The 20,365-nt window shown below is 49.5% G+C and overlaps 1 protein-coding gene across 1 annotated transcript; it reads right to left on the bottom strand.

Moving 5' to 3' along the window:
• Positions 1-6,037: 6,037 nt before the first annotated feature.
• Positions 6,038-7,814, bottom strand: PRG2 (proteoglycan 2, pro eosinophil major basic protein). Its single transcript, XM_082342209.1, has 4 exons — positions 7,501-7,814; positions 7,364-7,368; positions 6,859-6,930; positions 6,038-6,360 (listed from the first exon to the last, which is right to left on the bottom strand). The coding sequence occupies exons 1-4, from the start codon at positions 7,608-7,610 to the stop codon at positions 6,056-6,058; spliced, it is 492 nt and encodes a 163-aa protein (XP_082198335.1). The 5' UTR covers positions 7,611-7,814; the 3' UTR covers positions 6,038-6,055.
• Between the last annotated feature and the right edge of the window lie 12,551 nt (positions 7,815-20,365).

Below are 20,365 nucleotides of genomic sequence, written 5' to 3'. Positions count from 1 at the left end.
CCCAGAGTCTGGAGCCTCCACTCTCAGTGCCTCTGGCTGCTGGGTCCCAGAGGCAACCTTTATACTGGGCTTCTGGGGAAGTGGGAAAAAGCCAGGACGATTGCCCCAGGCTTGGGCTGGGGGGCGGGACAGTGGAGCTGATAAGAGGTTAGCTCAGTCCTCCCACCCTTGGGCCCTGCTCTCTGCTGGGACTTCAGGGACCTGCCTCCTGCCATATGTAGGTGCCCAAACACCCTAGTATGCTCGAGAAAGCCCCAGATGACTACTGTCCAGGCATGATTATCAGCACCCCTAAAGGGTCCCAGTCTGAACAATACTCTTTAGCCCCAGGAGCAGCCTTCCTTCGGTCAATATTCCAGCAAATGAAGTGGAGAATCCCAGGGACAGGGAGACCACAGGAGAGGAGATAGGAGATGAAGGGCAGCCTCAGCCCTCCTGAGCTCTTATCTAGACCAAGTACTTTATGTGCATTGCATCCTTGAATCCTCACCTTCCTAACCTCAGTCCCATGAGAATGTATGATTAGCCCTGCTGCACAGATGTGAAAAATGAGATACAGAGAGGGAAAGTGACTTGCCAAGGTTATGCAGGAAGTGGGGGAACTGGTATTTCTAAGTCTTTGGGGCTCCCAACATTCTCTACCCACCCCATCTCTCTCTCTCTCTCTCTCTCTCTCTCTCTCCCACCCTCCCTCCTTCACTCTCTTCCTCTCTCTCACTCTCCTTCTCCCTCTCCATCTCTTTCTTATCTTTAATATGTGAAAAACTTATGCTCTTTCCTTTATGCTGTGGCTCTAGATCAAGTTTCTCAACCCTTGCACTATTACTATTTGGAGTCAAATCATTCTTTGTTGAAGGTTGGGGGAGGGGCTGTCCTGTGTCTTGTAGAAAGTTTAGCAGCATCTCTGGGTCTCTACCCACTAGATGTCAATCGTGCCTCCCCAAATCATATCACTCAGAAATGTCTCCACACTTTTTCAAATGTCCTCTGGAAAGAAAAAGTACCCCTGTTGAGGATCACTGATCTAGAACATGCTATTTTGTCCAACCTTGAGGCATATCTTTCTGGCGGGGAGGCAGCAGCTGGAATGGAAACCTTCACGCAGAGTCATTCAGATGCTCTGTGGGCCAGCCTCCCCGCACCACCCCGACTCCCCATCTCCCACCAGCCCTCTGTCACGACCAAGGTCAGGACTAAGGGGAAGAAGGCACTTGCCTCAGTTGCAAAACTTAAGGGGACACTAAAGGACTCAGTAGTCAAGGTAAACAAATATTTAATGCAATCTTTCTTAAAAATCAGAATCGATGTCAAGCTACCATGATGAACAAAACGTCAAAATATTAATCAATCAAGTTCCAGTCACATTCACTGCAATCCAAGGAGAGGCCAGCAAGTGCTGAGCCTTGATTTTGCCAGACATCACTGCCAAGAGCTCGTGGCCCTGTCAGGGTGGGTGACTCTGCTCTGTGATATCCTAGCTGGGCAGTGCATGTTTGTTCCTCGGATTCCAGCCCAGTCCTCCAGTGCTCAGGGCATCAGGGACACGTCACCCAGAGGGTGAAAAGGCCTGGATTCCTTCCACTCCTCTGCTCTCTCAGGGGACCTACAAGTGGAGAAGCATCTGAGAGGTCACTTCTGGGCCTGAATGCAGAATAACAGTATCAGCCATTATCTCCCTGGCCCAACGGGCAGAATAACGGTATCGGCCGTTATCTCCCTGGCCCAACAGACGCAACCCTCAGCTCATCTACCTGACTTGGGGGTTGATTGGCTAATTCCAGGGCCCAAAAACCTGGTCTCCAGAGTTCAAGCAGGAGACTTCCCTAGCTGGGGAGGGGTGGAAAGCTAGCTGCCCTCCCCATTATTCTCCCCAGTCCTGGGGCCCAGGCCAGGGGCCTCATTTCACTCAGCGGTTGGGATGACCAATAAGGTCAGCTCCCCCCGTTAGCCAGCACCACGATAAGCTTTACAAGCATTGTTTCATTGAAACGTCCCTGTATTGCACATTAGGAAACGGCATCTCAGAGATCTTAAATAAGTTACCCAAGATTACACAACAAGTCAGAGACAGGCCTAAACCAAGACCTTTCGGCTCCTTAGCTACCCCACGCCTGCCTTCCCTCTACTTCCTCTGACTGGCCTCCCATCTCTCTGGCCTGCCCCTGCCCGGAGTTGACCTTGGGCAAAGACACCCCAGGGACTTCAGGGCCCTCCTCAGTCACCACAGTGATGTCTGATGTAAAACTGGAAATAACTTTTTTTTTTTTTTTGGCTGTTCCGTGCAGCATGCAGGATTTTAGTTCCCCGATCAGGGATTGAACCCACGCCCCTCGCAGTGGAAGCGCGGAGTCTTAACCACTGGGCCGCCAGGGAAGTCTGGAAATGACATTTTTGAAGGTCCACCACAGTCCAAACACTATGCTTCATTAAGGCTTTCACATCCATTATCCTACTTACTTAATCTTTACAATCATCCTGCCAATTAGACACTGCCATCCCAGTCCGCAGACCTACCACAAAAGCTCAGAGAGGTGAAATAACTTGCCCAAGCCCACACAACTAGTTAGAAGTGGCATGTCTGACCCTAGTCTGTTTGACTCCTACATCCTTGCTTTCTTTGATTCACCCAAATGTGTTAGTCCCAGACTAGCCAATGGTGCCCACCTTTTCAGCATCCATGAAACGCCAACTCTCTGGCTTACTGTTTGCATCTATATTCATAGGGGTTTCAAACTCTGCCTCTCGTCTCAAATTTCCATCCAGCCCCACATTATGCAGAGGGCAGCATAGTGCGACGTATTGATAGAATGGAATCACCATTCCAGAGTCAGCCCCTCTGGGTCTCAGTTTTCCCATCCATAAACTGAGGCTAATGACAGGACCTACCTCGAATGAGATCAGCTCCAGTAAAGCCCTCAGAAGAGTACCTGGCACGTGGAGTTGCGGGTAGCCCTTGTCAGGAAACTGAGACTGAACTGTGACCCTAATCAACAAGCAAGCACTGAGAGCTGGTTGAGCTCCCGCTCTGGGTACCGCATGATGCTGTAAGGAACGCCAGGGATACCATTGTAAAGACACGAGCTGAGTTTCCCAGAGCTTAGTTAGCACGATTTTGGACAGGAAAAATACCACACAAGCCCTTATTTGGGGACATAAGGCCAGTCCTCTTATTTCATTTAAAGCTTTTCTTGAGGATGCATCTTTAACATGCATCCTGTAATGTTCACTGTAGCGTGGACTGCTTGAGGCGTGGTCACGGAGGGAATGCACCCACGTAACCCAGGCCAGGTCAAGATACAGAATGTTACCAGGAGCCCAAATGCCTCCTTCATGCCCCCTTCTTGACATTAATCCCCCAGAGGAGACCTTTGTGGACCGGAAGTCACACTTCGGTCACAAACCACCGCCAACAGGAGAGATTTGTGAGGCATAAAACAAGGTCCCACCTGAGCACAAAGTCTCTTGGTACAGACCCTGGCACCTATTTAGTGCTTAATACATGAGGGGTTTTAAAAAAGAGGGGATGTGTGTATACGTATGACCGATTCACTTCGCTGTACAGCAGAAACTCACACACCGTTGTAAAGCAGCTATACTCCAATAAAGATCAATAAACAATGAAATGAGGGATTTTGTTACTCTTTATTAGTAGTACTGGAATAAAGAGAAGCAACGCCTCACCACACCAGAATACAGAGTCCATGAGGGCAAGGAGGGAAAGTTCTGCTCCTACTGCATCCTCCACGGCACCCAGCACAGGGCTGAACTCGTAAGAGTGTGTCAGATTTCCACCGTCTCTGAAATCAAGAGAACAGCAGTTACAAAGGACCTCAGTGTGATTTCTGTCTTTTTCAACTTCCTGTGCAACCTTGAATAAGTAGCCTCTTCTGTCCGGGCCACCAGATAGAATGGAATCCCTGGGGCCATCTGTACTTCTGAGAATTTGTGGAGTCCTGGAGGAAAAGGGCTTCGGAGCATTGATGCCTTACTTTCTGCTCACCTCCCCATCAGGGGGAGGGTTCAGAATGCCTTCCTTCCTCACCTCTGATTGGGACTCCCTCATCTCCAGCTGGGTTGGAATCCAATGCCCCAAGATGAACCCAAGGGTAGATGAGTCTCTTGTGCCTCCCCTCTGTGCTCTGTCCCTATATGATCATGTCCTGGAAGCAGCCAACACTTCCAGACATGAAATCCTAATGGTTGAAAGAACATGCTCTGGAGATACTTGAATCACAGCACAGGTCACATTTAGATGTTCAGCCTTGGGTAAAAAAACAGGTCATAGCTTCTCTGAGCCTGGTTCTGTACAATGGGATAATAATTACTGATCAAACAAGGTCATCTTTGTAAGATGCCTGCCACAGCAGGGGGTACTTTGTGGGTGCACGGTAAGCGGTAACAATTAGTAGATGCTGTTGAGCTTGTATTACAAACATCTGTACCTTCCCGAATGGCAGGGGGCTGTGTCTTGTCATATTCCCAAACCTTACATAGAGTTGGACGTATAGCAGTTTGTCCTATGTTGAGACTCCCCGGAAACAGACCCTGAGGCAAGGATTTGAGTGCAAGTAGTTTATATGGGACGTACTGGGGCAGTAGTAGGGAAGAGGAGAGTTCACATGGGGGAGAGAAGACAGCCAATAAGATGTGCGTTATAAAGCCAGCTACCTCAGTGGATAACTGGAAGTTAATCCCACTGCGAAACCCTGGGAAGCAGTGCCCGATACCTGCCCCAGAATTATTCCACTTGAGGGGGCAAAGGGCTGGGGTACACATACACCCACTCCTGAGAGTTGTGGGCTGTTCCCAGGGACATGTTAATATCCTGGCACATTAAGGCAACCACAGTTTTTTGTGGGAGAGGGAGAAAAGGCCCTCAGACGTGGAGATGCAAACACAGTACACTGAGAGTTCACCTTGAAAGTTTGGAGAGAGATGCGTGGGGTCCTGGCAGCACCTGCAATGCACGAGCCCAGTAATTGGGTGTCCTATGAAAAGAGCCACCTGAGCCCATTCCTCTGTCTCCAAGAGGGCCACACAGACCCCACCCCATGCTCCATCCTCCTTGGGAGTGATAACTTCTGTCCCTTTTTATGAAAGACAGTAGGGTGGGGAGGTGTGGTCCACGTATGGCAGAAAGCTCATGGGTGGGGCTAAGCAGAGTAGATCAATGATTGGAAGAAAAAGAAATCAGTCTCAGGAAAACAGTTTTCTTGCTGGGGGCTGGAGGGGAGGGGATGGGAGGAGGCTAACCAGGAAGATCCAGCTCAGTAGGAACAGATGAACGGGAGACCCACGCCACAGTGAGCTCGACGCCACTGGCCTCCTGTGAAGACGCAACAGGAAGGGGTCTCAGCCTCTTGTTCTCCCTGACTCAGCCCCAGTAGGGCCTTCCCCTCTCCCTACCCCACGCCTCAGTGGAGATGAGTCTGAAGAGCCAGGAGGCCTCTCCTTTGGAGGGTCTGGCCCTTCCTGGAGCCTCCTCCCTCCCAGGCCTTGCCATTATTCATCCCCACTCCCACCACCTCACCTCTGGTGCATGGGGTCACACATCTAGCAGCACTGCCCCGGGGCTGGCCAGTAGCCCAGTATGCAAAATTCCAGGGAGTGCCGTCAAGCCAGCGAGAGCGTGTGCAGCGACCCTAGGGGAGGCAAGAGGGAAAGAGGTGGGCTGGGACACGGGCAAAGGGAAAGCAGGTAGGCAGAGCTGGGACTATCCCTGCCTGACCCTCCCGCTGCCCGCCAGGCATTGGCCCTTAAAGGACTGCTGGACCACAATGGACACAGTCCTGGTCAACCGAAATGTAGATTCACAGTGATTGTCACCATCACATTCTATGCATTCCAGTGACACCCCCATCCTTCTGGCTCTAACAAGAGGTAGGGCAGGAGTTCCAACCCCATCCTACAGATGAGGAACAAGGCTCACGGTCTTGCCCAGGTCCTATAGACAGTCAGAGACTGAGCAGAACTCGCATCTAAACATCCTGATTCTAAATGCTTCACTGTTCCCGATGCCTAGGCAGCCCCCTTGTTGTCTCGCCCAGGTGTCCATCTATCCCCAGTTCTTCAGGGGATTGTAGAGGAGAAGCACAGACAAATCTGCAGCAAGTTGAACATGGGCTGGGGTCAGGAGGTGCTCCCCACTGAGAGCTGGGACCCCTCTTACCCAGCCGGTGACCTGGCCTCCGATCCAGACTTGGCCCTGGTTGATCTGTTTGACTAAGCACTGGATCTGGTAATTAAGGCTGCAGTTGTGGATGGAGATGAGTCTTCCCCAGTAGCACCTCTGGCACGTTAACTGCAGGGCAGAATGAAAGAAGAAGAATGGAGTGCCCGTCCCACAGGAATTCACATCACCTTAGTCCTGGGTGTCTAAGTCTCCAAAACTCACCCTCCACCCGCCAGCCCCACAGACATTTGAAGGCTGGAGATTAAGATGCAACTTCTGTTTCCACATGACCCTCACCTCTTACCCCCAACACCTCTGCGGGTCTCAGCCTCTGCTAACACCCCCAGGGTCCTCAGGGCGGAGAATGACCAGCGACACAGAGGCTGGAGACACCTGCTCCCCATCCCCACCCTGGGCCTCAGCCTCAGCCACTGGCCACTCACCTGAGCATGAATAAAATTCAGGGGCTCCTCACCAGGAGGAAACGGCAGGTCTTGCATCCAGGGATGCCCTCCAGTTTTACTGTGTGCTCATCCTTAGGACACTGAAGGTCCCTGTCTACATCATCCAAGGCTGAGATGGACTCAACAGCCCCCTCTTCCCTGCGGGCATCTTCACTTCCAGAGCCCCATCTTCCTCTTCCTCTAGCAGCATCTACTCCTCCACAGGGACCTCCTTTGCCTCACTTTCTGGCACCTCCCCAACCTGAGGCAGGGTGTCATCCCACAAGGGGCTCTCGATGTTGGACATTTCAGTTCCTGGCAAGAAGAAAGGCCAAGTGTCCCTCCTTCACATCTTCCCCTGTTCCTCCCCAGAACCACGGACAGCTCCCTCCTGGCCCCAGGCATTTGCAAGCTGAGCCTTGGATAGAGAGGAACCTGGAATGGAGCCCACCCCACCCCAGGAGAAGCCAACCTCCCACATGAGGTCCTGGCAGTTAAGGGCATGAACTTAGAGTCAGGCAGTTTGGGGTTTTGTTCTGGTTCCATCATCTACTAGCTTTAGGTCTTCGTTTGTGATATGGGTATACCACACCACATACCTCATGGGGATGGTATGAGGATTAAAGGAGATAATGCATAGAAAACGCTTAGCACAGTACACTCGGTGAACTCAAAGTCAAAGAAGTGATCATTTGATCATCGTTTGCATCTTGCAGAAAGGACAACACTGAGAACGTCACAGTAGAACCAAGACTGCAGACATGCAGATGCCCTGAGGAATCCCTTCAACTCCAGCTCTAGAGTCCCCGCTCCTTTCTGTGCAGAGATCCTGAAATTGGGGATGGCCACAGAGGAAGGTGGCTATGTGACTCTGACCCTATAAACTATAGAAAGGAGTCAAGTAGAGAAAGAAAGGCTGAAGGCCAAGGAGACTTACTCAGATGAAAAGCTGAAACTGTCCCAAGTAGAAGAGCCAGAAGTAGGGGGAGTTTCATTTTGGCTTTGTCCTGTAATGGAGAACACAGTTGGACACACACACACACACATACACAAGAGCCACACCATTAGGGGACCTTGAGAGGGAGGTGGAGAAAGAGAAAGCATGAATAGAAGTCAAGATGGGATGGAAAAGCTAGTGCTATGCCCAGCCCCTGATGCTCTAGGGCACTGAGACCTCTTTCTGAATAGAGTGAAGCAGACCATGAGGGGCGGCCAAGGCTGACTTTCCTGTGGGCTTGGATGGGAAGAAGGGAGTATTACCTTTCTTTGTTTGTACTTAATGTTCTCCTCAGAGTCTATGAAAAAAGAGAGGATCAAGACAAGATGATCGTTGGCCTTCTTAGGAACTCGCAGCTCTTGGAAAGCATGTCTCCTCTTCAAAGCTCAGAAAGCCACACACATGCTCACATCCTCCATGCTCTGCCTTCCCCAGCCAAGGAGAGCTTTCACAGACCTCAAAAGAAACGTGATAGGCTGAGGCTGAGAAGTCCTGACCCTGCTGACACCTGAGAGCCACACACAGTCCCAGCCAGCCCTCTGGAACCTCTCAGCCTGAGTCAGGCGTCTCCCAGGAGATTGAACATTTACTTAGGACCAGCTCCACTGCAACAGGCAAGGCACTCACTAGCCCAGAGGTCTTCCTGGGTCCTGAGGCACACCCCAAACTCCATCCTTCTTCACTCCATCTCACAATGATGTTTTATATAGGAGCTTTGTAGGAAGTTCTCCAGAGGCAGGAGGGTTTGCCCCACAGCCTGAGGGAGATGGGAGGGCTGATAAGAACCATTTCTTCACATCTCTGGGGAGCCCATTCATTCTCTCCTGACACCCCTTTCAGGAACCTGGGGGACATTCTGGGCTTGCTCTGGGCCAGTGGTTCTTATCCTGGGCTGCACTTCAGAATCTCCTAGGCAGTTTTCCAAAATACACAGCTCTCCTGCTTTACTGAGGGGGATGTGACTGCCACAGATATTTTGGAAACACATCTGTCAATATCTATTAAAGTTAAAAGTGTACAGATCAGGACTTCCCTGGCGGTCCAGTAGTTAATACTCTGGGCTTCCACTGCAGGGGGTGGGTGTTCGATCCCTGGTCGGGGAACTAAGAGCCCACATGCCTCAGGGGGCAGCCAAAAAAAAAAAAGTGCATAGATCATTTGATCCATTTGAGTTTTTGGACATTATCCTTTGGAAATAAAAGTACCCACAAATAAAAACACTTTTACAAAGTTGGGTATTGCTTTACCATTTACAGAAATCAAAACAACCCATATCCATCAGTGGAGCATTGAATAAAATGTGGCTCATCTATTCTACAGAATATAATGTGACTCATTTGTTTGCTTGTTTGTTTGTTTGTTTGTTTTTTGGCCATGCTGCTCAGCTTGCGGGATCTTAGTTCCCCGACCAGGGATCGAACCCAGGCCCCAGCAGTGGAAGCACTGGACCTCCAGGGAATTCCCCAGAATATAATGTGACTCTTTAAAGAAGATATGGACCTATATCTGTAAACCTGAAGAGATGTGTATGCTGTACTGTGAAGTGAAAAAAGCAAAGCAAAATACAGAGAAAAACATTTAGTATGAGAATACTTTTGTAAAGAAAAAAACCATATGTGAGTATCTATCTGTGAGTTTCCTTTACATAACCACAGACCGTAGAGCTCGTGTGCTAAACAGGATTCACACCAGCCTCCTTACCTTGGTGGCCTCCAAGAGTAGAAGGAGGAGAGGGAAGAAAGTGGAGGGAGATTGCTGTTCTCCTTCTTTATATAGCTGTGCATGTTTCAATGGTTATGATGTGTGTATTCACTCTGAAGTTTTGCAAGAGACCTTATTAAAGATTTTAAAAGTACACAAACCCCTAGGGACTTTCCTGGTGGTGCAGTGGTTAAGATTCCGAGCTCCCAATGCAGGAGGCCCAGGTTCGATGCCTGGTCAGGGAATTAGATCACACATGCATGCTGCAACAAAGAGTTCACATGCCACAACTAAGGAGTCCACCTGCTGCAACTAACTAAATAAATAAGTAAATAAAAATTTTAAAAATACACAAACCCCACCTTGGGAAATTTTGATTGGCTAGTAGATCTAGAGTGTAGGGCAGACGTATGCCTTTTTACAAAGCTTCCCAGCTGACTCTGATGGAAAATGTATCTGAGAATCACTGTCCTGGGGATGTCTGAGCACAGGAAATGCTCACATCTGCCTAACCCCACTTTCCTTCAAAACTTAGCCACTCAATTGGCCAGTGTACCAGCCTTCATTATGGTAACATTTACTGCACATCTTAAGATGTGCACTGCATCTATTACCTCACTTACAACAGCCTGGTGTGCTAGGTGGGTGATATCTCCATGGTCCAGGTGAGAAAACCAAGGCTCCACGCGGCTCCTAACCCACTCCCCACACCCCGTCCCCATGTAGGATCAAACTCCATGTGTTTGCCCTTCAGAGTGCTTTCTGGAGTTAGTCATTCTCTCTTTTTTGTGAGATTATCTGGTTAATGGGTCAACATCTGTCTCCCTCCCTAGACTACAAGTTCCTGGATAGCAGAGACCATGTCCGTTTACTCACCTTTGTAGCCTTGGTGCCTAGTACAGTGTCTGCACATAGTAGGTCCTCAATAAACATTGTTGAATGAATAAACGAATGAATAGTTAAGCAAATTGCTCAGGTAAATAAGTTGGGATTCAAATCCAGTTCTCTCTGGCACCAAATTTCTCTTCCCTTCCATGTGCCTGTTGTATGTCAAAAACTAGGCCGTCTAGGTGGAGACAAAACACAGTCAATTACAATCCTTGCCCTCAATTTGCTCGCAACCTAACTGGTAAGAGGAGACACATCCCGATAAAACAAGAGGAGATGGGTTAAGACCCAAGCTAAGAGGCACTCTCTGCTGATTCAGAAGAAATTCCAGAGTGGAAGAGCGTGGGTAAGGCTCTAGGAAAACAAGGAGCTGAGTCTCATCTGGATGGATTTGTGGTGAATAGAAGGGAAGGAAACAGGTGGTCCGGGTAGAAAGAAGGGCATGAACAAGGTGTGCAAGTGGCGTGACATTGGCATGTGCACAGGACAGGGTCCTTTCATAACTAAAGTCAATAGTGTGCACCTTGGAAGAGGGTGGGAAAAACAGGGAACCAGTATGTCACACTTTGAGCCAAGGATGGAGACATCCTTCTCCTGTATCCACTGACTTAATGAGACAGACACAGGAGTAAGGGGATGACTCAAGGAGAGCCAAGACAGGAGCTCTGAGCTGCGTTCTGTTCACCCCCATCCCAGGCCGTCCCGGCAGGGCCACTTTACATGTACGTGGAGAGAGCTATTACAGGCAGACAAGGACGGGATGGAGCCGACTCTTAGAGCCCAGTTGGTGGCTTGGCACTGGCTTTGTTTTGGCCGCACCATGCGGCTTGCGGGATCTTAGTTCCCCCCACTAGGCCAGGGGAAGCGCAGATTCTTAACCACTGCACCGCCAGGGAAGTCCTGGGAAGTTCTTCTTTAGGTCACACAATCCACAGTCTGAAATCCACAGCTTAGTGAACACAGAAATTCCATTTCCTCGACATCCAGTGGAGGTATAGAGCGGTGGCTGAGAGCGTCGGTTCTGGAATCAGACAATCCAAGTTTGAATTGAGACTCTACCACTTAATAGCTGTATGACACTGGACAAGCTTCTTAACCTCTCTGTACCTCATTGTCGTTGTTCGTAAAGTGGGGGTAACAACATCTGCCTCGCTGGGAACGCATGAGCGCATTTGTAGCAGACACGCCGTGAGCTGCACAGCCTCTTCCTTGCCTTCTGGCTTCTGGGATTCCATTTCCTATGGATCTTGGTGGGGGCCAGGTTTCTTATTAATGAAGACTAATGTGACAAATAGATTCCCAGCTTCCTTCATAACTAAGGCATACAACTAGGCTCCACCAAATAGAAGCATCCATTCAAGACTTCAAATAGAGCTAGGGACCAAAAAGTGGGGGCCATGAAGACCTCTCTCTGGTGGTAGTAATGATGAGATTGAGTTCCTGGGGACCTCCCTGGTGGTCCAGTGGTTAAGAATGCACCTTCCAGGGCTTCCCTGGTGGCGCAGTGGTTAAGAATCTGCCTGCCATTTCAAGGGACACAGGTTCGAGCCCTGGTACAGGAAGATCCCACATGCCGTGGAGCAACTAAGCCCGTGCACCACAACTACTAAGCCTGAGCTCTAGAGCCTGCGAGCCACAACTACTGAGCCCGCGAGCCACAACTACTGAGCCCACGTGGCACAACTACTGAAGCCTATGCGCCTAGAGCCCATGCTCCACAACAAGAGAAGCCACAATAATGAGAAGCCCGCGCACCGCAACAAAGAATAGCCCCCGCTCATCCCAACTAGAGGAAGCCCGCACACAGCAATGAAGACACAACGCAGCCAAGAAATAAATAAATAAATAAATTTTATTAAAATAATAATAATAATAATAATAATCCACCTTCCAATGTAGGGGACGTGGGTTAAATCCCTGGTCGGGAAACTAAGATCCTACATGCCACGGGGCAACAAAGCCCACGCGCTGCAACTACTGAGCCCGCACACCAAAACTAGAGAGCCTAAGTGCTGCAACTAAGACCCAACGCCGCCAAAAATAAATAAATAAATAAACAAAATATTTTTAAAAAAAGAGAGATTGAGCTTCTGGGGTTGCAGTGGCCATAGGGCTAGAGGATGGACCCAGAGTGCAAGCCCTACAGCACCCTGGGTGCCAGCCACAGGGTCTGAATCTCAGCAGCAGCAGTGGGGTCTTCCCCAGACCTGATCTGTGGCCTGGCTTTGACCCCACGTCTGGTCCTCTAAGCCCTTCCTGCAAATTTATGATCTACCCCCTTTCCTTTTTTTTTTTTTTTTTAATATTTATTTATTTATTTGGCTGCATCAGGTCTTAGTTGCAGCACACAGGATCTTCGTTGCGGCATGCGGGATCTTTCATTGCAGTGCATGGGCTCTTCGTTGCGGCACACGGGCTTCTCTCTAGTTGTGGCGCACGGGCTCTAGAGCACGCAGGCTTAGTTGCCCCGGGCCATGTGGAATCTTAGTATCAAACCCACATCCCCTGCATTAGAAAGCAGATTCTTAACCACTGGACCACCAGGGAAGTCCCAATCCCATTTCCTTATTTTTATTTTTATTTTTATTTTTTGGCTGCGTTGGGTCTTCGTTGCTACCCGCAGGCTTTCTCTAGTTGCCGCGAGCGGGGGCTACTCTTCGTTTCAGTGCGCGGGCTTCTCATTGTGGTGGCTTCTCTTGCTGCGGAGCACGGGCTCTAGAGCGCAGGCTCAGTAGTTGTGGCGCATGGGCTTAATTGCTCCGCAGCATGTGGGATCTTCCCAGACCAGGGCTCGAACCTGTTTCCCCTGAATTGACAGGTAGATTGTTAACCACTGTGCCACCAGGGACATCCCCCATTTCCTTTTAATAAATTCGTTTTTCTCTCAGATCAGCCAGGGAGAGTTTCTTTTGGCTGCCACTAAAAGCCCTAACAGATACAGCATTTAGCACAGAAACTGGCATTCAGTTATTGCTCAACAAATGACAGCTACTTGTGTAAGTGACTGAGGTCTTTGGGCTGACCCACATTAATCAAGTTCTCAAGAGACCGATGTCTACATCTGGTACCAATGATATAATTTAGGTTGACCTATATCCGCAAGGGACCCACTTAGGGCCCTCTGATCAGCATGTTCTCTCCCTGCATCCCAAGCTACAGTGTGCTCAGTATACCTGAATTTTGAATGGAAGCAGAGAGCTGGAGGTCTTGGGGCCCAGTGCCTTTGAGTCTCAGGTCTGCCTTCTTCCCCCAAGAAGTGTTGGACAACCACTGCAAGATCCTGAGTCTTAGGAATCGCCCTTTCTACCCCCAAAGTTACTACAGAGCTTGGGTGACCCTAAACAGACTCTGTCATCCATTTCCATATCAGCACTCCCATGGGGGATCCCAGCAGACCACCCCTGCATTTCATCTTTCCTGATCTCATTCTCAGGGGACTCATCCCAACTTTAGGCTCATGGGACAGCTTGCTGTAGCCCTGGTACAGTCTGTCCAGGGACAGACCTGGCCCTGAGACATCTGCCCTGCCACGAATGTGCACACGTGTCAACAGGGCACTGAGCAGAGGTCACCTTGGCGAAGGTGGCCAATACCAAGGAAGTCTGGTCTATGTCCTTCCCATGACCAACACAGAGCAGCTTGAAGGTAGAAAGCTCTGCAGCTCCAAATACCCAACTCACACTGCCCAGCCCTCATCTCCACTTGCACCCTCCCCACACCCTGCCCCAGGGTTTATCAACCTAGAAACAATGAATGGATTCAAGGGGCCCTGAACTCTGCAATCATAGACAACATATGGCGTGATGTTTCTAGGGTGAGTGTTCAAACCATCCATGAGATTGCTCTATGTCCTCCCAAAAGGAAAGGGACTTCTCACTTTACTGGATGATTTGTTCTCAAATTGCCAGGAATGACCTCCAACCTTCTCCACCAAAAAAGTCCGCCTTGGCTCTCATAATCAGCAGAATTCTAAGACGTCGCCAAAGATCCTTCTCCCACTCCCATGCACACATGGTGCATAATCCCTGGGACTGTACGTAGGTACATAGGGTAGATTTTACTCCTATGGTTGTGTTATATTATATGGCACAGTTGACCTTATGAAAGGGAGACTATCCCAGATGAGTCTGATCTAATCAGGCAAGCCTTTTAAAGTGACTGGGCTCTTTCTGAAGTCAGAGATTACAAACATGAGCAGGATTCAACCCAAGGGAGGTTCTCCATTGCTGGCTTTGAGGACGGAGGGCAAGGAATGTGGAGCAGCCCCCATGTGACAGCCAGCCAGGAACAGCAGAAGGAACAGAATTTTACCACAACCATGTGAGCTTGGAAGAGGACCCTGAACTCTAGATGAGAACACAGCTCAGCCGACACCTTGATTTTAGCCTTGAGAGACCCTGAGCAGAAAATCCAGCCATGCCATGCCCACACTTCTGACCTACAGAACTGTGAGCTAATAAATGTGTGCTGTTTGAAGTCACTAAATCTGTGCCAATTTGTTATGTGGCATAGAAGACACATACAACCCTCGAGGCCCATTTCCTTCCCAGGATGAAATTTACAGTTGGTGCAATTGATGGTGGGGGATTGATTGGCACAGGGGAGTGTCCCAAAGGAATGGGCTGGAGGACCTTCTAAAGAACCCAGGGGCAGAAGGTCAGGAAATATGGACAGGGAGAAAGAGAGGTTTGATTCCAGCCAGAGGTCCCACCACCCTTCCCCTCAGACCATAAGGGGCTGGTGAGCCTCTTCTAGCTCCAAGTTCTGCCCTCAGAGAAGCAACGAACTGCAGGAGCCAGAACTTCAGAGCTGATCAACTGCCTGCTGCCTGGGCTTAGCCAACATCTCCCTGGGGGCAGATAAGAGGTGGTGAAAGGACTAACATCATCCCAGGGGTAAGCAGCCCAGAAGATAGAGACCTGGGCCATTGCTCTGTGAAATCAACCTTGATTTACAGCTCCTTTGACACTTCCCCATTTGGATGCCCCAACAATTGACATAGACCAAGGGCTGGGCTGCTAGGGCGGGAAGGGCCTTTAGAGATGATCCAGTCCAGTCTCCATGCCTAAGATATGGAGGACTCAGATGCCCTGATTCCCAGTTCAGTGCTCTTCCTGCTCCCTTGGTGAGATAACCCCCCTTGGCCTCCAGGCATCTCCTCTCCCAGGGACTGTGTACACACAACAAGGTTAGAAGGAATATGTCTTTGCAGTCAGTGCCCATCCCCCTACCCCAACTTCCACCTTCAATACTTCCCCAGACCATCTACTTCTCTCCATCTCTGCTGCCACCTCCCTAGCCCAAGCTGCCAACGTTTGATAACGTACATCCGAGCCCATCATCCCCATGCTTGCCATTCAGTGTCTTCCCTCTGTGCTAGCGATTCATCCAAACTCATTATCATTGCCTTCAAGGGCCTCCAGGGTCTGGCTCTTGTCTACTTGTCCAACCTCACTGGTGTGTGTGACCCTTGTCATACTGGTTTCTGCTCCATTGGCCAAGCTAAAGTTTGGTACTGGCTCCTTCTCCTCTAGTGGGTCTCAGCTCCAAGTTCACCCCCTCAGAGAATTCTTCTCTGAGAACTCTTTCTAAAGAAACCCACCCCGGGGACTTCTCTGGTGGCGCAGTGGTTAAGAATTCACCTGCCAGTGCAGGGGACACGGGTTCGAGCCCTGGTCAGGGAAGATCTTACATGCCACAGAGCAACTAAGCCCTTGTGCTGCAACTACTGAGCCTGTGCTCTAGAGCCCACAAGCCACAACTACTGAAGCCCGTGCACCTAGACCCCGTGCTCCACAACAAGAGAAGCCACCACGATGAGAAGCCCGTGCAGCTCAACGAAGAGTAGCCCCTGCTCACTGCAACTAGAGAAAGCCCGCGCACAGCAATGAAGACCCAACTCAGCCAAAAGTAAAATTAATTAATTAATTAATTAATTAAATTTTTTAAAAAAAGCCCACCCAGCCCATTCGCATATCTAGTTACTCTGGTGCACATCATTCATTTACTTCCATCAGAACATTTGCCAAAGTGATACGATCTTGCTCCTTCACTGGATTCTTGTTTATTGTCTGTCTCTCCCAGTAGGAAGTAAGTTCTAAGAAAACAGGGACCTCGTCTTTCTTGCTCACTGCCTAGAACTCTACCCAGATCATAGAAAGAGTTTTTCAATTAGTTGATTAATCAACTTGAAATGTACTTCCTGGAGAAAGTTCAGCTGAGTTAAAGTCGAAGTCCATTAATTTCAATACTACAGGTGTCTTTCTGAGCCCCACCTGCCATGGACACAATCGTGGGCCAGGCTCTGTGCACTGGGTCATACATTCATTCATGCAGTAAATACTCAGAGGTGGTCTCTAATCTCAGGGAGGCTTCATGTAGCTGATAAAGCAAGAAAAACAAAATGAACCTCTTAGTAAAACAAGGCACTGTATTGAGTGGACACTTAGAAGGATAAAACTTTCACCTGCTAGAAGATACCAATTTTCTGTGCTACCAGAGTCACATTAAGGGCAAGGGCAGGCAGAGAAGGCTTCCTTGTAAAGGTGTTCCTTGGACTGGGCTCTGAAGGATTGACAGACAGGATGGGAGAGGCAGGAGAGAAGTAGGGGGCACTTCTAGGAGCCAAACCATGGCCCTGTCCTGCTGGAATCTGAGCCAGGATATGGATGATTGGTGTTTCCTGGAGGTTAAGTCAAAGAACGAGGTGGCTTTGCTTCTTGGCGCCAAAGCCAAGCTCCTCCAATGAGCAGTGTAGACTGGCTGGCCAGATCTTCAACCCCCTCGACTCCTTACACCATAATAATCTGGTTTCTGCCCACCCCGCATTGCTCCATGGAAACTACTCTTGCCAAGGTCCCCACTGACCACCTAATTGCCAAACCCAACAGACATTCTTCAGTTCTTGTCTTACTTGACCTCTGCAGTGCCTGATACCTCTTTACTTCCTCCTTCTTAAAAACAGCCTCTTTTCTTAACAACTTCTCTAGCCATTCCTTCCCAGTTTCTGCTGGTGGGCTCCTCTTCCTCTTCTGGAATTTTAAATATTGGCCATCACCTGGTTTCTTGGTGCCCTTCTTTCCTAGCTCTACACACGCTCCATGGGTTATCTCATCCACCCCCACGTCTCAAGCTATGAAATATATACTGATCACTCCCAAATCTTCATCTCCAGCCCCAGACCTGCTCCTCACCAGGTCTGGTCCACAACTGCAGACTCACATATACAGCCACCAAATAAGCTTCCCAACTTGGATGTCCCATGCGCATTATGAATTCAACACATCAGACTGACTCATCACATACACGCGTGCACACACACCTACACAGAACTGCTCCTCTTCTCGTGGTCCCTTTCTCAGGAGAACTCATCACCTTGCACCCAAACCCCCAAGCCAGGACTCTGGGGCCACGTCCTCTGCAATCTTCTCATCACCCACACATTCTCAGTCACAGTGCTCCTGCTTCCCCATCTCATCTACCCACCCAACCTCCCTTCCTCGCTGCTCTCCTAACCAACTGCTGACCACGTTTCACCTGGATCACTTCAGTGGCTCTCAAATCACTTTCCCTTCCTCCTCTTACCATAACCTCCCCCATCTCTCTTTTTTTTTTAATTTATCTATTTTTTTTTATTTTTTATTTTTTGGCTGCGTTGGGTCTTCGTTGCTGTGCACGGGCTTTCTCTAGTTGCAGCGAGTGGGGGGACTACTCTTCGTTGCGGTGCGCAGGCTTCTCATTGCGGTGGCTTCTCTTGTTGCAGAGCATGGGCTCTAGGCACGCAGGCTTCAGTACTTGTGGCACATGGGCTCAGTAGTTGTGGCTCACGGGCTCTAGAGCGCAGGCTCAGTAGTTGTGGCGCATGGGCTTAGTTGCTCCGCGGCATGAGGGATCTTCCAGGACCAGGGCTCGAACCCATGTCCCCCGTATTGGCAGGCGGGTTCTTAACCACTGCACCACCAGGGAAGTCCACCCCTCACCCTCACATCTCTGATACATTGTCTGTCTGCTGCCAAAATGAGCTCCTAAAACCCTGAGTTCATCACACAAACACTTTTCAGTTACTTCTTCTTGCTCTTGGGCAAATACTTTCTTCCTGATCTGGCCCCTCCTTACCTCAACTTCAGCACTATTGACATTTGGAACTGGATACTTCTTTGTTGCAGGGGGATGTCCTGTGCAGTGTTGGGTGTTTAGCAGTAATGTCCTCACCCTCTAGATGTCAGTAGTACCTGCCCCCCAAGTTGTGACAATCAAAAATGTCTCCAGATATTACCAAATGTCCCCTTGGGGGCAGACTTGCCCCCTAGTTGAGAGCCACTGGTCTACAACCTCAACTCTCCAAACACACACACACACACACACAACACACACACACACACACACACACACACACACACACACACACTCCACTCTGCTCCAATCATACTGAACACCCTGCTATTTCCCTAATATTCTGTGAGCTCTCAGATACCATTTCATCTGCCCAGAATGCCCTTTCCTCTCTAACCACTGTGCTAACCCTCCTCTTCTACTAAGTCTCAGCCAAAGATCAACTCTTCCAGGAAGCCTGCCCTGATTCTCCCAGACAGAAGTAGAAAGGAACCTCATGGGGCTTAACTCTAGCCCCGCCCCTAGCCCATCTCACGGCAGCTGTCTTCTTGCTGTCTCCCCAGAAGACTAGCAGCGTTGCCTTTCTCATCTGTGTATCTCTGGTACCTGCAGTGTCCTGGAAACATGCCAAAGGCTCAATTCACGTTTGCTGAATAAGCGAATGAATGATGAAAAGAAATTTTTGTTTAAGATGAGTTGAGTAGGTGCTCCCTGAAATGAGATCTTAAGCAGGAATTTTAATAACAATAACAACAGCAGCATCCAACATTTAAGAAGCACTTTCTTTCTTTTCTTTTTTAAATATTTTTGGACACACTGCGTGGCATGTGGGATCTTAGTTCCCTGACAAGGGATGGAACCTGCCCCCCCTGCAGTGGAAGCACAGAGTCTTAACCACTGGACCGCCAGGGAAGTCCCAGGAAGCGCTTTCTATGTGCTAAGTGTTTTGAGTGTTCCATATCATTTACTCTTCTAAACAGCTGTATCAGACAAGTACCACTGTCGTCTGTAAATTATAGACAAAAAGACTGAGGCTCAGGATGGTGACGTTGCCTACCAGGTAAGCATCAAAGCCAGGATTTGAATGGAGAGCCTGAGCTCTTATCCTCCACACCTCACTTCCCCGTAGTGGTGAGTAATTAGCTCAAAGCAATGTGAGTGGCACTCAAGCAACCCTGTAAGTTAGCAGGTGATGATATAAGAAATATGAAGAATGTGCTCCTTGGGATTCAGAGGATCCTGGGGCCGTTCCTGGCTCTGTCACTCGTGAGCTGGCCCACCACGTGAGCTTGGCAGGTGCCTCATCTCCCATTCTCTGTCCGCCCATCTGCAAGTTGAGTTAAGGATGAGAACCTCACAGGGTTTGGGGAGGATTCACTGAGAAGGTGGTTGTACAGTAATCCGATCTGACACATGGTAGGTCCTGAACAAACAATCCTAAATATTCTCCCCATTTTAGAAATAGAGAAAGCAAGGCTCAGAAAGGTTAAGTGATGGTCCAAATTTCATGTACTGGCAAATGACGGAACTTGAAAAAAAGAATTCTAATGAGCAGATATTTTCTGAACATCTTCGACGTACTCAACACTGCATGGGACCAGTCACAGACACCACCAAGAGGAGCCAGGTCCTGAGCTCCTGGAAATATAGCTCTGCTCTCCCAGCTGGAAGCTCAGAGCCATGATGGAGGTTCAGTTGGTGGGAAGAGCCCAGAACTGGGGCCTCACAGACACAGCAGGGGAGTTTGTGCCCGTGCAGTGAGGGCCTATGGATGTAAGCTGACTCGCTGATTTGGTAATGAGTGGAAAAGGCAGTTGGTCATGGTGATTGGCGTAATGGGCTTTCACGTTTGCTGGTCTAGCACCAGGCTGGACACACACACCAACCCTGAAGCAGCTTCTGTCAGGCCCCAGAAAGACTCCTGGAGATGACTGAGGGGTCCTGCGGTGGGAGAGGGTTTGCGTACCTCAGGGTCTTCCCCCCAGATAGACCTCCTCTCTTGACCAGCTGTGGAGGGACAGCATTCTGATGCTAAGGATGGATGCATCCTTC

This window comes from Balaenoptera borealis (assembly GCF_965194805.1).
Source record: "Balaenoptera borealis genome assembly, chromosome: 11".
Classification (NCBI taxonomy): domain Eukaryota; kingdom Metazoa; phylum Chordata; class Mammalia; order Artiodactyla; family Balaenopteridae; genus Balaenoptera; species Balaenoptera borealis.
The sequence above is the reverse complement of the archived record's forward strand: the minus strand, read 5'-3'. Positions and strand labels throughout refer to the sequence as shown.

Bases quoted from the DNA above. Each gene is read 5' to 3' on its own strand.
- PRG2 (XM_082342209.1), bottom strand. From the start codon at position 7,610: ATGAAACTCCCCCTACTTCTGGCTCTTCTACTTGGGACAGTTTCAGCT. The intron at 6,361-6,858 runs GTGAGGCAAAGG...CCCAGGACTAAG, and splicing joins GGTTGGGGAGGTGCCAGAAA to GTGATGTGAATTCCTGTGGG.